The sequence below is a fragment of the Penicillium arizonense genome, assembly GCF_001773325.1.
Source record: "Penicillium arizonense strain CBS 141311 chromosome Unknown PENARI_contig017, whole genome shotgun sequence".
In the NCBI taxonomy this organism is placed as follows: domain Eukaryota; kingdom Fungi; phylum Ascomycota; class Eurotiomycetes; order Eurotiales; family Aspergillaceae; genus Penicillium; species Penicillium arizonense.
Window position 1 is genome coordinate 660,179 of NW_019173294.1, and position 16,516 is coordinate 676,694.

At 46.0% G+C, this 16,516-nt stretch overlaps 4 protein-coding genes across 4 annotated transcripts; 2 read left to right on the forward strand and 2 right to left on the reverse strand.

Annotated features, from left to right (window-relative positions):
- Positions 1–1,006: 1,006 nt before the first annotated feature.
- PENARI_c017G03624 (uncharacterized protein) lies at positions 1,007–7,022 on the reverse strand (the record flags this gene model as incomplete). Its single annotated transcript, XM_022634293.1, has 10 exons — positions 1,007–1,174; positions 1,232–1,313; positions 1,367–1,399; positions 2,946–3,193; positions 3,257–3,455; positions 3,516–3,561; positions 5,308–5,384; positions 5,436–5,781; positions 5,835–6,938; positions 6,995–7,022. The coding sequence occupies 10 exons, from the start codon at positions 7,020–7,022 to the stop codon at positions 1,007–1,009; spliced, it is 2,331 nt and encodes a 776-aa protein (XP_022485893.1).
- A 1,435-nt stretch (positions 7,023–8,457) lies between these two features.
- Positions 8,458–10,623, forward strand: PENARI_c017G11325 (NAD(P)/FAD-dependent oxidoreductase; the record flags this gene model as incomplete). Its single annotated transcript, XM_022634437.1, has 11 exons — positions 8,458–8,669; positions 8,725–8,956; positions 9,007–9,144; positions 9,194–9,368; positions 9,427–9,592; positions 9,866–10,001; positions 10,053–10,085; positions 10,134–10,192; positions 10,244–10,280; positions 10,335–10,479; positions 10,529–10,623. The coding sequence occupies 11 exons, from the start codon at positions 8,458–8,460 to the stop codon at positions 10,621–10,623; spliced, it is 1,428 nt and encodes a 475-aa protein (XP_022485815.1).
- A 629-nt stretch (positions 10,624–11,252) lies between these two features.
- Positions 11,253–12,537, reverse strand: PENARI_c017G01931 (glycoside hydrolase family 16 protein; the record flags this gene model as incomplete). The annotated part of the gene is made up of 3 exons (XM_022634257.1): positions 11,253–11,591; positions 11,658–12,117; positions 12,173–12,537. The coding sequence occupies 3 exons, from the start codon at positions 12,535–12,537 to the stop codon at positions 11,253–11,255; spliced, it is 1,164 nt and encodes a 387-aa protein (XP_022485729.1).
- Positions 12,538–15,982: 3,445 nt separating this feature from the next.
- Positions 15,983–16,500, forward strand: PENARI_c017G04498 (uncharacterized protein; the record flags this gene model as incomplete). The annotated part of the gene is made up of 3 exons (XM_022634311.1): positions 15,983–16,244; positions 16,302–16,375; positions 16,435–16,500. The coding sequence occupies 3 exons, from the start codon at positions 15,983–15,985 to the stop codon at positions 16,498–16,500; spliced, it is 402 nt and encodes a 133-aa protein (XP_022485890.1).
- Positions 16,501–16,516: the final 16 nt, after the last annotated feature.

Genomic DNA, 16,516 nt, shown 5'->3' on the forward strand with positions numbered 1-16,516 from the left:
TTGTCGTTGACAAGAACATATCGGTACCTTGCTAAACCATTCTCCAATTCCAAAATAGCTTGATTGGCATTATCCAGTGGCCGTTCCTCCACCCAAGGTTCCACATTCTTTTCCACAACCAGCTCGTAATTTTCCTTGACATGGGATGCATCCCCTATAAGCACCACAGAGCCCGTGTGCTCAAACCCGAGCTCTATTGCAACTGAGCTAGCGGTATGTCCAAGACATTGATGCAAATTAACTCCTCGAAAGATCTCGGAAGTTTGCCCAGGGAAGGTCTTCCACTTCAAGCGATCAATGACGAGATAGTCCTTCACATAAGTACTATGCTCCGTTCCTGTTGCGTAAGTCCAAAAAGAGTTCTTACGCTCTTCTTCATGACACTTTTCTTATGGTTTTGTGTCCTTGTCCCAAGCGTACCGACAGCTTTGCCTCTGTCGGTAGAGTCTGGCAGGGAGACATTGAAAGAGGGTAGAGAATACGGTTCTTTGTAAAAGACATTCAAGTTTTGGCCTTTGAATTTTCTCTAGAATGAGTGTATTTGAAGGCAATCGTAAGTATGCGATTGCGGAATAAACGATGTCTATGCTTTGGCTTCATTAGACTCATTTGGCATCAGCAGCTTGCATCAAGTGGGTTTGAGATCCGATTCAGCACCAAACATACTATCTGTTGCCTGTACCTACGATCTTGCTGCGGTAACCTCGTTTGTCAGCACTCTAACATTTCTAAGCAGTATTAGGGTCCATGTTCTACTACAATTCTAGACTAGGTGCTGTCAGCATCTCGCAGCAGACTCCTCCCAATGCCATAAGAAGATTCCTTAATTCGACTATCGCCAATGCCACAACAGGCAGGTGTTCTTGCCCCTGAAGGTGACTAGACTGGGATCACCAATCCGACGGAACGGATGAAATTACAGAGCCGCATGAACAGCGGAACCATCGTCGATGAAAGAAAAAGAAAAGAGAAGAAAGAAAGAACATTTCATTCATTCGTCATATAGTTATGAGAAATCGGCAGATGAGAGATGTAACCATGGCTCAATCCACAAGTCTGCTGTTTCAGCATCTGGCGCGTAAAGCGGAGAGAGATCCAGAGGCATATCTAGTGGAAAGTTGGTTCCGAGTACTACAGACGATTGCCCACCCAAAATAGAGTTGTATTGAATCGCCTATTGAGAAGCTCGTTAGTGAATGTTTCAAGAGATCAAAAATAGCGATATACACACCATTTGTTCCATTTCCAGTGTCTCCGAACTTGCTCCAAATGTAGCTTGTTGGGTCTCCTGATTGGACAACGAATGTAGAATCCTACGATCCTGCAGTTAGAAAATCATATCATGCACTGAGCTTTTCGTACGTACCCAGGCGCTTCTGACGGATCACTGGAAACGATTCTGTTTAGAATAGTTCGCAGTTTGTGGCTGGGATGAGTTTCAAACTCATGGTCGTCGCAGACCAAAAGATTGGAAAGATCCTCGAATAGTCGCAGAAATGGTGCAACTGCGGGTAGCACTCTCGTATAGACAGCCAATGCACTTAAACAAGCGCTAATTGCCTGGTGAGCGCGCCTTGGTGTTAAAGCTGTCGGTTTTATCGCCAAGCATTGCAGCAAGGTAACGCCACAATAAAAGCAATGATAAACAGTGACACGATCGGGAGGTGTGTGAGGATTCAGGCTTAGTATTTTTGCATCCTGGCGAGAAATCAGCGAAAGCCTTAAAATAGGATAGGCCACTTACTTGGCATGCATCAACAGCAAATTCTACACACAAGCCTATTAGATCAGGGTCAATGACATTCGCCATCAGAATAGGACGTATCAAGAGGAGAACCGCCTGTGTATATGTCGCTTGCACCCGATCAGGGGTTTGTTGAGGAAATGGCCTTGAATCTTGCTTTGGGGGTGCTTGCTGTTTCCAGTGATCTAATTCGCAAAGGAGAGCTTGGACTTCGACTAGCGAAGGAACTTGAGCGTGGGGTCCCGTAAATCGTGTTCTAAGCCTAGTCAATCTCACCCAAGACAAGTCCAGTAGTAGACTTACAATATTTTAGACCTTATACGGTAGACATGTAAATGGTGTAGAGCCGCAGTCATCTGGTACAGTTGTTAGGCCGCATGGTCCCAGCATCTTGTTGGCATAATGCGAAGGATACAGTACCGTTGTGATTGTCCCTTCTTCATAACGGGAGTCTCCAGCTGCTTGTCTCATTTGAAGCTCTCTAATTCTTTGTTGATCAATGCAAGTATCGTCGATGTCAACAGGTGTCTGATATATAGTCAGTAACTATTGTATTGTCTCGAAATTCGGATAAAATACCTCGGCATCAATATCTGAGTCACTGATCCCAAATGGTAGTTTGGTTAAAATAGAGAGTGATCTAAAAGGATGTTCGTTAAACCCGTCGAGGGAACAAAAGAGTATTTGAAGAGAAGGTGCACGAACCGGTCAAAGCAATATGCACACCAAAAGAATCGTTTTCGAAGTTCGATTTTGTATGGATCCAACTTTTGTGCGTCTGGGGAACTCGCAATTTTCCTATGATATCTGAGTTTGACACACAAACGCAAAGAAAGCCCGACAATGTGCCTATTCACCTCATCAGCAGGTCTAAATCTTGAACATGATATGATATCATATGATATACCAGATGGGAGACTCCGTTGGGGCTCGAAAATAGTACTGCACTAGACAAAGCAGAGCCTGCACAGTTGATAAGTCCTGTAGAGCCATGACAGCGGGGAGATAAATTCGAGCGCGAGCAAAATATGCCTAGGAAGGTCAGATACAGATTCTCAGTCGTGGATTGCTGGGAACTTGCATCCGTTGCATTCTCTGGGTCTGGAATCAAGCGAGCTCCAATAGCGTAAATTATCCAAATGAAAAATGCCCCTAGCAGATTGGGAGTCAGCTTGAGCAACTCCAGCTTCGGGGTTGTTACTTGCCAGTCTGGGTCTTGACTGGGGCTTGGGTAGAGATGTAGGCGATCTGATCCCGATGTTCGTGCCATTCACGCAACTGAGTCCAGTCCACAATACAATACCTTGCTTGCGTATAGAAATAAGCTGCATCCACCAGTTTTCTCGCTCCGTTGCTAGAAGGAAGCGCAGGGAGCGCGTCTTCTTCGAACCCTGGAACGAAAGCACGTCCATACACCATTTCCATAATCGTAATCTCGGGCCTCGATACCTGTCTGGCCGTCAGTGAGGCTGCTCCACAAACAATTGTAGCTGATTAAGCTGAGTAAATTACGTTGTTTGGCAAATAGCTCTCTTGTCCAGAAAGCTGGGTTGCTTGGGTGATTCTTTCGACGGTCTCTCCATTTCGTTCAGGAACCTGGGGCTCAGAACAAGTCGTCTCAGGAGTAAGCCCTGCCTCTGGCTGTTGTGGTTTACTTTCGCGCAGTTGACTTTCCAGCGACTGGATACGTGCTTCTAAGGTTGCAACGTATCTGTAGGAGACAAATTAGTAGTGTACAGATATGAAGGATAGATACAGGGCTGAGTCTTACGCATCATTCCTCAGAACACCATCTGGAGGAACATCAAAAAAGCACTCTGTGGCACATGTTAGTTAGCTAGGGCTCAGCTAGCAAGAGATCTTATCTGTTACCAGTTGACGCTCTCGAACAAGCAACGCATTTCCTATACAAAGTTTAGTAAACACATGGGACTGTGAGAAAACGTAACTGTACTGACCTCTGGCTATTCTCGCTATTGTAATGGCATTTTATCTTCCTTCGTTTACAGTACCGGCCTTATTTTGGCAAATTAGTGAGCATGCCTGGTCTGGTGTCTTGGTGAATGGTGGATACCCACAAGCATTAGTGCTTCGTCGGTGGGTACCAGCGTTGATCCGCCTCGGACTGGCTTTCCGGGCTGAGATTGACTGCTCCATGAAGTTCGAATTTTCCAAGTTTTCTGTAACTATTGAATGGCCCTGAAGCTCCACTGGAGTGGAATTCCAAAAATGAAACCAATAGGAAAAGGGGCTGAACTGTGGAGACCCTTAGAGGATCAGCTGCCAAGACTCGAAGATAACCGGCTAGTCAAAAGAAATTCCGCAAAGAATACCAGCCTGAAGATACGCCAGTCAGATGCCCCTGGGTGAAAGCGCTAGGAAAGAAAGCGAAGAAGCGAAAAGAGGGATTGAAAGATGCACACTAGCGGTGTCTTGGCCCGAGAGATACGAGATATGAATGGGGACCAGCGACCCCACAAACCCTCCGGAGCACAGGCAACAAGTTGCTCTATTGGATCGTCAAGTGCCACCGAATTTGTCCAGGTATTCTTTGTTTGGCTTCTATGTTCGTTCTCATTGGGTGAACCAAATAATTGTCACTGGTGATCCGATTTACTGTTTGGACATCGACGAGAAACTGGCATAGTACGCGCCGCTAGCCTGGTTGCCTTTCGGTCACCTGTACCGGGACAAATTTACCGTTTATCTGATATCCTTAAAATCAACTATTAAGGATTAATATTCGTTTCGAGACAGCTTTGTGGTATTGACAGACTGGAACAACAAGTCAATTGGCTGGACAATGTAAAACATTTTGTTAGCCTCGGAACGTACTTTTGTCACTTGGGTCTTCCGTTGGGGCCAAATAGCGGAATTGCCGTGGCCCCGCTCTTCTGATGCACTGTGCAAGTGTAACATGACCTACCAAGCATTTTGTAGTGGACGTAGTGGTATCTTTGCACAAGCTGAACCACATCATATGATCTGTTTTATGTAAGGTCTTTAGTCATTTAACATACTGGGACATTTACAAAGAGCAATGTTAAAAGAACCCCCTCTTGTTGATATTCGGACCCCCTCTCCACCTGTCTAAGCCTAATTAGGGAGGGCGTAGTATGTGTATTTCGCGTTGTCTTTTTTTTAGTATAGTGACATAGCTAATGTTTTAACACCATTGGACAGACCGTTTTTTAGACCGTTTTTTAGACTGCTTTTTAGACTCCTATCACAAACCGAAGAGCAAGCCTATATCATCTTACTTTCTAAAAGTTTTTGTTACGCCCTTTTGTTCATTTTTACTTACTAAATACACTGTGAAATACACATACTACGCCTTTCCTAATTAGGCTTAGACAGGTGGAAAGGGGGTCCGAATATCAATAAGCGGGGTCCTTTTAACATTGCCCTTTACAAAGTACACATGGCAGAAATTTTCCCTGCTTTTTCGAAAACGAGCAAGTTATTTGTGGCCGTAACGCGAGAAAAATGGTGGATCATTACAATGTTCTAAATTCATGCTTTCTCTCACACATTGATCTGAATAACACTGAATAAGCACTAACGGGGCGTAGCATGGATTTGTTCATCGCTTGACTGGGCATATTTCGTCACTGAAAAAGACTTGGTTTTGCTCCCATCTCTAGGCATCAGGTTAGCAGCAGGCAATGCATGAACTTTGAGGTAACGTTACAACTTTTGATCGAAATCTTGCCCTTCAATGGCTGAAGGCTCTTCATGGGGCCTTGGTTTCCTACTGAAAACCCGCCATGGCCCATTAAACACGCGATCGATGTCTTCCACGCTGAGCCCCGCGATCTCTGGTACAAGGAGATACACGTAGATAAGAGCAGCAAAACACCAGGATGCGAAGAAGATGAAAGCACCCCAGTTATCGGTTCGCGTTAACAAGGATGGTAAGGCATAGCTCATAGCATAATGGAACAGCCAGTGAAAGGTCTGTGACAGTGACGCACCAAAGGACCTGATTCGGTTGGGCCATAACTCTCCCCCAAATACGTATGGAAGAGTGAGAAGGCCTGTAGACTGTTGTTAATTGTCTGGAATATTGGTCGGAATTGGAAAGACATACCGATAGTATATCCCAACGAATGGATGAAGATTGATGCAAGTGCTGCCTCGCCTGCAGCACGAGGCGGGGAGCCATCATTTTGCACTTTAATATATACTGCAAGATAAATATCGGAGAGCAGTTGAAGGGTTATGCCAGTGAAAAGTGTGTTGCGGCGCCCCAGAGCATCGATGAAAACAAAGGATGCAAGTAAGCCGAAGAAAAACTTTGACATAGCATACATTCCGTTGAGGAAAAGGTTCCGCGTGGAACTTCCAGCGACGCCAATGACCTCAAGAATGGGGATAAAGTAATTGGTTATGGAGTTTCCGCCCGAAAATTGTGGGAACGCGTAAAGGATCAGGGCTTGTTGGACACGGCGCAAGTTTGACGGCACTGTAAATGTCTCTTTTGCGATACTGACAATCTTAGATGGTGAATGATCATCGTGATCGCAGGCTTCAGTCTCCGACCGGATGGAGTCTTTTATACTTCGGAGCTCTTGTTGAACGCGATCGTGTTCAAGTGGCAAACAACGAAGTCTAACAAGAGCCTTCTCTGCCTCTTGATCTCGGTTCCTCAAAAGTAGCCAGCGAGGCGACTCGGAGAGGAAGAAACTGGCCACAAGCCACAGCGCCATGAACACACAAGGCGAGAACATCACGACCTGATATTGAAGTCGATTTGCTTCCATGTGTAGTTGCACCCCGTACACGCAAAATGTAGCAAGCATCAATGCCATCACCATAAACACAGAATACCATGCAGTCAGCAACCCTCGGATTTCGGTGGGAGCTAGTTCGACAATAGAGACCGAGCCGATGACACTGAGAGAGCCAATTCCTAACCCAGAAATGATTCGAGAGGCGTATAATGCCGCTTTTCCAGGGCTGAAAATGGCAACCAGTTGCCCAACTATCCAAACACTGGTGTAAAGACGGTAAGACCAGAGACGTCCGATACGGTCGTTTATGAAGAACGATAGAGCGGCGCCGGCTGCATCACCGATGTAGACGAGAGAGACAAAGTTCTTCGTCGAATGCGCACCGAGTTTAGAGCTGATACCGAACTGTTCCTGGAAGCCCAAAAGAGAAGGTAATGTGGACGCCGATCCTTGATCCCATGCTGCGAAGCGTTCTTAGTACGGTTGGAATAAGTAGTAGAACATGAGATAGACACACTTAAAGGGATCGCCGCGGTCGCGTACATTGCGCATGACAAAAGTAAACTGCGACTGAGGATAACCTCGCGCGGAGCATCTTTGATCCTCTGAGCATATTGTGCTAGCATGCTTCTTTTGAAAATATTTGAAAACCCCATATTTTCCCTTTCTTTGTGGCCGACGATAGAAGATCACAGTATCAATAGAATGAAAATAAGGTATTATTGGCAAACTTCGGGTTTTCAAACGTGAATGCCTGGGTCTATCCCTTGATCCTTATAGCCCGAGTATGGCGATCTGGCAGCCACAATCTTGTGGAACGCGGGGATATCGAAGCTATAAGCCAAGGCTCGGTAAATCCGTGATGTAGTTAAAGATAATAAGTCATCCGGTTCAATTGGTTGACCTACGTTGAGATAAACTGGCGAGGCAATGAAGTTGGAGGGAATCAATTCAATTTTGTTGGCTCAGACTTATCACGGGCGGGAGTGCCGTGGAAATAATGCGCTAAAGACCTGCAGCTGCAGCGGGAGTGCCGCGTCCATTCAGCTTGGGGTACGGCAGTCTATTACCGCCACTGTGTCAAAACTAATTCTGCCGCATATTTATTACTAATACTCAAATACAGTCGACTTGCTTGGTTTTACTATTAAGGCTACTGATCCTGAGCACTACGTAAAGGTGTAAGTTATTGCTTAGGGCGCCGTACACGGGAGCATATACGATATCGCTAGCGACGGGTGGGTCCGCTTTAGTCGGAGCTTTAGGCTATAAGTTAGTAAAAAAGTAATCCGAAGGTGCTAAGTGTTTTAGAGGTAATATCATAATTTAGGGTAATATTAAAAGGACCCCTTCTTGTTAATATTCGGACCCCTCTCTACCTATCTAAGCCTAATTAGGGAAGGCGTAGTATATATATTTCACGGTGTCTTTTCTTAGTATAGTGATATAGCAAATGTTTTAACCACTATTAGGCAGGCCGTTTTTTAGACCGTTTTTTAGACCGCTTTTTAGACCCCTATCGTAAACCAAAGAGTAAGTCTTCACACACCCTACCTGGCCTATTGTCTTCCTCTACGCCCTTTTATTTATTTTTACTAAGGAAATATACCATAAAATATATATACTACGCCTTCCCTAATTAGGCTTAGATAGGTAGAGAGGGGGTCCGAATATCAAGAAGAGGGGGTCCGAATATCAAGAAGAGGGGGTCCTTTTAACATTGCCCCAGACTTATCACGGGCGGGAGTGCCGTGAAAATAATGCCCTAAAGACCTGCAGTTGCAGCGGGAGTGCCGCGTCCATTCAGCTTGGGGTATAACGCTTCGGTAATTCCGTTGCATATCATGAAATTTAAAGAGTGCTGATAGAAGGTATGATTTCGCCTCGCTTGTGTGTTTCACAGCTACTCGAACTCTCACTTTCAGTTTTCCAGTTTTGCTCTGCTCACATCTCCAAGTGCCACCCCCTCATTCCTACAACATGACCATTCCCGAATCCCGTGTGATCATCGTTGGCGGTGGTGTTTTCGGGTTGAGCACCGCCCTTTGGCTGGCCCGTGGTGGCTATAAGAATGTCACTATCTTCGACCGTTGCAGCTTCGACAAGAACCACTACAATCCTTCAAATGGATGTGACGGTGCCTCCGCCGATATCAACAAAATCTTCCGGGCGACCTACGGAGCGCAGGAACAGTAAGTGATTTACCAAATGGATGACAAGTATCACCAGGTTTAATGAAACCTGCAGTTCACAAGACCTTGCTCTAGAAGCTAGGGATATTTGGCTTGAATGGAACCGGTCTATTAAAGAGAGCTGTGTATCAGATCTCCCCCACCCTCTGACTCCCGAAGATGAACTACTCACTCTCTGTGGTGTTTATCATTTGGCCGATGGTCCCAACATGATTGAGCGCTATGTGGAGAACTTGCGCGTGATGGAGGACACAGCACCCACCTTCCGTGAATTGCAATTTATCAAGGTGCGCGCTGGAGCTTTTTCCTCGAAATTTCTTGTTAACAGTAAGGATAGGACAACAACGATGATTCTAAGCGGGCCAAGGACCTGGGTCCAGAATGGGCCAAAAAATACCACCTCTTTGACAACTTCAAGGACGGTGCTACGAACGGGTTCCTCGATGCGGGCTCAGGAATCACACTTGCTGACAAGGTGAAGTAACAACCCTTCATTATCAACTTCTCCTAACTTTTGCAGGTAGGCCTGCGTGTACGCGCGCCACTTGTGTGAAAAAGCGGGCGTCAAATTTATCCTAGGTCGACCTCAGGGTGAACTTCAGGAGTTGATCACCGAGAACCAAGACTCTGGCAAACGTGTTACAGGCATAAAGACACGCGATGGGTTGAGTCATTCGGCTGATCTTGTTGTTGTTGCCTGTTAGTACAAGTGTCTGTCTAAATGGTGAAGCAACACCCGGCTGACCCTTGAGCTTAGGTGGTCCTTGGACATCAACTGTTCTCCCGGAAGCACATCGCTCTGTGGAAGCCACTATGGGCACGGTCATGTTTATCGATATACCAAAGGACCGAAAGGATCTCAGAGAAAAGTTCCATCCGGACAATATTCCCGTGTGGCGATTCATCCAGGGCGTCGGTGATGGGTAAGTGGTTTCTTCAATTGAATTTGGGCTCGGGGTAACCTGGATATCAGCGCATACGAGGGAGGCGGATTCCCAATTACCAGAGAAGGTAGATTGAAGTTCGGGTTCCGTGCTCGAAAGGTACGTATGAACTCTACGTCGTTCCCTGAACTTTTCACCAATTCTTTCCGTTAAAGTTCACCAATTTCCAAAAACATCCAACACAAGACTTGTAGGCTTCTTGATCCGGTGCCTGATTCTAGGCTCCGAAGAACTCCTGCTGATCGGCTCTAGTCGCATCTCAACCCCTCGGACAAAATACAGCCCCGAGCCTATCAACACCGTACCCCTGTATGGTCTCGATCTCATGAAGCAAGTCATCGGTGGATTGTTTCCAGAGTTGAGAGATATTGGTTTCACTGACAGCCGGGTTTGTTATTTCGTCGCAATATGAAATAATTATTTGCTGACAGAAGGTTAGTTATGCTGGTACACGGATAGCATTGACAATGAGGTAAGTAGTTGAGCTGTCAATCCTAACCGAGATTCTAACCGGTGAAAGTTCGTGATTGACTATGTCCCTGGATACTCTGACTCACTCTTCATCTGCACTGGTGGCTCGTAAGTATATCATATACGACGCGAAAACCCCCTCTAATGGTAGTTCTATAGTGGTCATGGGTTCAAGTTCCTTCCAATTCTCGGAAAAGTTAGTTTTGTTTCATCTCGGGCGAATACAAGGCCTAGGCTAACTTCTCTACAGTATGTCAAAAACCAACTTGAGAAGGTCCCCGATCGGTTCACGCCAATTTGGAAATGGCGCGCGGTTGAGGAAGGCAAATATTGCAACGGACTCGAGGAAGGCGAAACCGGTCCTCGTGAGATGTCGAAGCTGAAGCTGGCAAAATGTAAGCATTTCAATGCATTCATTTGACTTAAACTAACGATGTTTTATAGCCCAAGACTTCCAATTTACTACCAAGAGTGGGCCCGCACTTTCAAGCAACCTTTCGCAATTGAATTTAAAGCCGCAAGAAAAGTCCCACCTATAGATCCTAACACGATGCCCTGTGTTATATATGACTTCTGCCATCGTTAATTAATAGTGGTGTTAGGGAAGGCAGCCTCGGATAGTAGATGTGAATGGATAAGCCCCCAGCGAGCAACGCAACAAGAGGCATTAAGGCGCTCAGTCACTTCTGTCTAGGACCGGTATCATGTGATAGCTTACAATAAATATCAGTATTTGAAGACAGAACTAGCGTCAGAAAAAGACCATCCATATAGCAGCCATAAACCACTCGCATAGCATAGGTCATAGATGCGTATATAGTGCCATAGGGCAGTTTCTACACAAAAGCCCCGAAGGGAGTATACTGTTTCATGTATTGTTTTCGGACTCTTCGGCTTCTCTTTTTTCGCCTCTTTTTTGCCCACTTTCGAGTGCCTCAAGTTTTATGTATTTGCTACCTTTTTCTTCCTTTCCTTGATTTATACTGCCGATCTACAATACTACACTTTGTTCTCTGTCATTTGAAATGCAATATCTTGCAACCTATATAAAGTCCCAAAATAATGATAGGAATTGTCAGCATGAAATTCGTCGCTAATAGTCTAAGGTATTCTAATACAAAGAGCCGCTAAAACATCAGAAAATGTTGAAATCTCAGCACAACAAAGATCAACTGGCTTGGTAGACTTTGAAACTGCTGAACTCCCAGTAAGCAGTACTGAACTTATCGGCATTGTCCCGCACATATGTCTCACAGGTGCCAGAACAACTGCTTTGATCAGTATAGTACTTGCTCGCACCAGCCCAGTCACCACACAGGTCGATATTGGCAATAATACTCTGGTTTTTGAAATGAGACCCCATATCACAATCGGTATTGGGGAAGTCTGCGAAGGCTTCACCCCAGGTTGATGGGTCAGGGCTGCCTGAGGTTACATCGGATGGGATACTGGAACGAGCCCACTGCCATACTCGAATACCGGCATCACGAAGTTCCATCGCATAGACCTAATGAGGTACAAGATCAGCAAGGTGGCTTCAGGGCGGGGGTGGATATATGGTATCGTGACTTACTCCGCCTCCATTTGAATTGAACTCAGGACCATAAGTGCTTTCAGTTCCTTTCACGCCACAGCCCGAATATTCATTCGCCTCATAGTAACAGTTCTTGTTCTGCACAGTGCCATATTCTTTTCGCTTGACGCCCATTGAACACCCTTCGGATGTGTGGAGTGTCGCTTGGTTACCATAAGTACCCTTATTGGCAGCCTCCACGACATCAATCTCCCCATGAGCAGGCCAGTTGTTGGGGTCTGTGAGCCATAATGCAGGCCATGTACCACACCCGTACGGAGTGTGCAAGATGTCGAAGATGAAAAGGCCATGGGCATAGGTGTTATTAGATGTAATTCTCACAGATTGGCGCCCACTAGCAGCTTCTGATCCACTATAAGTCGTGTCCACTCTGAGCACGGCTGATGTGCTAGTAGCGTATGTGAGATTGAGCCACTCGGCGTTTTCCCGACTAATGTATCTAGATAGCAAGTCAGCGCGATAATTCAAGATGGAGGAATCATTGATAGTCGTACTGAACAAATCCATGTGCAGGATCGGTATCGGTATAATATTCAAAGTTGTCGAAAAAGGATGACCCCGAATAGGTGTCTACCAAGCTGTAGTCCAATGAGGAGTAATTCGGATATCGGTTGGCTCGCACCCCTAGGACAGATCCCACGATAACGGCAACAATCACCACGATAATTCCGACCGCTAGGAAGATTTTGTTCTTCAAGGACCATCCTCGCGGATCCCATCTGGAATATTGGTCTTCGGCATCTTCGCCCCACGATCCATAGGCCGGTGGTTGTGCGCTGGCCCTCGAGAATCCTGATTCCGGTATTTGACCTCCCGATTGGAACTGTCCATGGTCATTCTGGGCATAATGATCAAGCATTGTGGATTACGGGCGGGTCAGTTTGATAGTATATCTGTGCGAAACAACGACAAGCACCACCCGGCTGATGTCAATCGAGCACGAAAAGCAAAGATTGATCTTAGCAGACACGAGCAAATTACAACTGAAGCCTTATGAAAAGAAAAAAAATTCGACACTCGAAAAAAAGCTGCGTACGCCAGCAGGTTTGGGATGACAGGATCCGCGGCCAAGAAGCAGGCCACGCGTTAGATAAGTGGGTCTTGTCCTCCAGGGCTTCGCCCACTTGATGTCGATATCTCTCAGGGACAATGCAGATTCCTACCGACTGTGGGTTGTTGTCCGTTGCCTCTCTTGGTTTCTCATTTGTGGCGTGTTTCTCCGATAGCTAGAGACATGTCACTGGCTCAAGACCAAGTGACGCAAGATCTCTGAGGCCAACACCTCTTAGAGGACAAGTCCGTATGTCAATTACGGTGTACGAAGATCATAGTCTGGATACTGATAAAATGATTGCATGTCATCAGCTCTCCGTGTGGTCGGTAGAATCCGACTATTTTCGAATCTCCTGCAAACTTTACAAAAACTTGACTATTAAAGTAATAATAAGTTCAGGCAAAGAAAACATTGTGGACTAAAGAACAAAATTACAGTCCGTAGTTAGAAACGGAAAGTCCAAAAAAAAAAAACATACAACAGTAAGGATTCGCTAGTGGTCACCCACCTAACTACTAACTTACCGGCGTGTGGCTTAAGTACGGCTGAGCGGACGGGAAGCCCTGTTCTCCACACCCTGTGGTCGTATGTACCAGATATAACACTGAAGGTAAATATATAGCAACGGAGAAGGCATTTTTGGGTGATGAACTGGCGCCGAACAACTGCCTAGCGAAGTCTCTCCAATGTCCTATCTGTCTTCAACTAACCATTTATTATACTATCCTCGAAGATTTCTGGACTAAATAAAGGCAATTTCTTCTTGATAATAAATCCGGACATCTTTAATATCAGAGCGGTATCTTCGCTCAGAGTGTTCATCTCAAGCACTATTCACCGCGGTACTGGAGCATCGAATTGACATCTTTCATCCCAGACAGACCACCATTCTACGCGCCATTTTTTAATAACTACTAATTACTTGGGTCTCAAGACCTTAATAATGTCCAGCTTCAATGAACTCCTTAGTCGACAGCGACCCGGACCATGGCAAAATTTCCCGGCCAACCTTGCATCTTCCTTGCGCGGGAGCTCTACAGTTGGCATGAACCTGTTCTAGCTACGCCACTCACAAGCCCTGTTGCTATCGTCTGCGTCTCTGATACTCATAACACTAACAACAGCGTTTTAGATGGAGACATCCTGATTCATCCTGGTGATCTCACGTAATTAGGCATCTTTCAGGGAACTTCAGGCAGCATCCAGCTGGCTACGCGCCCTGCCTCATCCCACCAAACTCTCCATTGCTGATAATCATGAGCTATTACTCGATTTAGGATAGGATGACTCATCTGGCCGAGCAGCTTCTGAGCGAGCCCAGCTCGACAGGGGCGACATCATCTACCCAGGAAATGAGAAAGCAACAATCTGCCGAATGGTCGTTAGTACCGAAGACCGTCTTCCACGTGCCATGGTAACTAGGCCTTTCAACATCCCCGAAGCCAGGACGTACGGGCTAGCTCAGTGCCAGACGGAATCGATACACTCATCACTCATGGTCCACCACTTGCTCATCTCGACTTACTAAAGTTGGGCTGTTCTCACGTACTACGGACGCTATGGAGAGTTCAATCAAAACTGCCAGTGTTCGGGCATGTACATGAGGGTGCAGGCACCAACTGGATGTTGTTTAACGGGCTACAGGATGCGTACGAGCGCATGTCGCTGCAGGACGGGGTAATGGGGATCTTCTATTTACGGCGTGGAAATTTGGCTAAGGCATATTTCTCCCCAGCCGTGGAAGCAAAATGTTTACTTGTGAATCCATCTATCGTTCGAGGTTTGTGGGATTATGAACGGAGGCAGCTCATGATGGTCTTCATTCAGGATCTACTGTCTGTGATTGACAGCGTGTTTTTCAATTCGGAAATAGTTGTTGAAACAGCCTACCCAAGGTGCCCCTCGTAGGAATGCCCTGGGCCTGGATATATATTTTGTGAGTCTGATAGTCTGGGAAAGGAAGAGCAATGTCTTGCGTTTATAACTTACAGCCTGTCATCTCTATGTTAAAACTTAGCAGATCACTATTTCATTTCACCTTTAATGTCCTAGTAACTCGTTTTACGCGCAATCGATCAACATTGCACACCTACCTTTCCCTGAGATTGGGGTAATTCTGAGCTCGATGCCTGCAGTTCAGACCCTAGTTGCTTAGATCATTCAAGCCTTAGAAGACATTGAGCGGCCTTTTTCCCCCAAACGTGGCCCTTAAGTTGTGGTAGTTTGTCTCGTCACATAGGATCCGCTTGCGGTTGCTTCAAATGCTTAAAGCCGTTGATCACCACCAAGTCGCGCCCCACTGCACGGACTTCCTAGGCTTAATTTTAACGCGTAATGATTGGCTAAATCTGTGTTTCTGAGATCCCACGAAGAATGCACACGCGACTGAGGAATGCGTCGTTATCTAGCTGAAATGTAGATCAGAAAGATTCAGATTTCGTTAGATGTACACACTTTGAATCGGTCATGGAGTTGTAAGCATCGCGCATAGAGTTACCGTGACAAGTGGGCTCCCATTTTAAGTTTTCACCAGGAACTACGGATGTAACAGTCACTTCAAAGGGATCAGGTCAGGTCCGGTCAAGTGCAGGTGATGTCATGATTAGTCAGCAGACTGAGAACCGGCTGACAGTCTTGGAAAAATAAAGCTGGGCAGGCAAGAGAGCCCTAGATCTCACGCGTTGACTTATTTGACTGCCATGCTGTTAGATGGATTGAAAATCCTTCAATACCCGTCAAAACCTCCACCCCAGATACCATATCATTTCAGGCGGGCGCTAAATTAAACTAACTTTGAGAAAACCTGGTTGAAAGTTGCAAGTGGAGATACTGGAGCACTATGGTACATGTACCTTGTAGTGCAAAGAAAAAAGAACGTTACAGTCTGAGTCGGACACGGTGGGCCACTTGATACGTCGAATAACACAGATTGATCTGTGCTTAACTTTCTTACAAGCATATCTAAGAAACTCTCCGCATCATCCTACTAGTCTCCATATCATTCTACTGTCTAAATGCGGAAGCCGGTGCTGTCAAAACGAGCAGAAGAGATTTCTCAGACAGACTTCAATATGAATACGTAGCATCCAATCTCTGAAAACAGACAAGACTCTATCTCGACGTAATCTAAGTGGCATCGGGTCACCAGCACGAAATGATATAAAGCTGCTGCTGAGGTCTTGATATGTTTTCCAAATCAATACAACTCAAGCACATTTGTTCACTATAATTCTTCAATCAACTATTCAAAATGAAGTTCATTGGAACCGCTGCTTTTGCCCTCACCATGGCCACTGTTGCCATGGGTGCCAAGCTGTCTGAGTCTGCTGCTCTTGAGGATGCCAAGAGCCAGTGCACCGTCGGCGATATCTCTTGCTGCAACTCCAAGGAAGAGACCGAGGCCGACGGTATTCTCGGAAACCTTCTGGCTGGAGGTCTTCTGAACGGCCTGCTCGGCAACTCCAACTCGGCTTGCGCCAAGACGAGCCTCCTCGACGACCTTAACATTCTCTGTATGTAGTTCCCCTCAGGATGAACAAAAAGGAGGAAGATACTGATAATGTCTATAGCCTCAACCAAGGATACCGACTCTGGTCCAGTCTGCAAGAACATCATTGCCTGTTGCCCTGAGGGAACCAAGGAGGTAGGTTATGCTAATATCTTCAAAATATCTCCCAGAGTCTAACCAATGGCAACTATTAGTGCATCGCTATCGACAACTCCGGCAGCTCCGGCAAATCCGACAAGTCCGGCAAGTCCGGCAAATAGACCAATGACGTTGGAG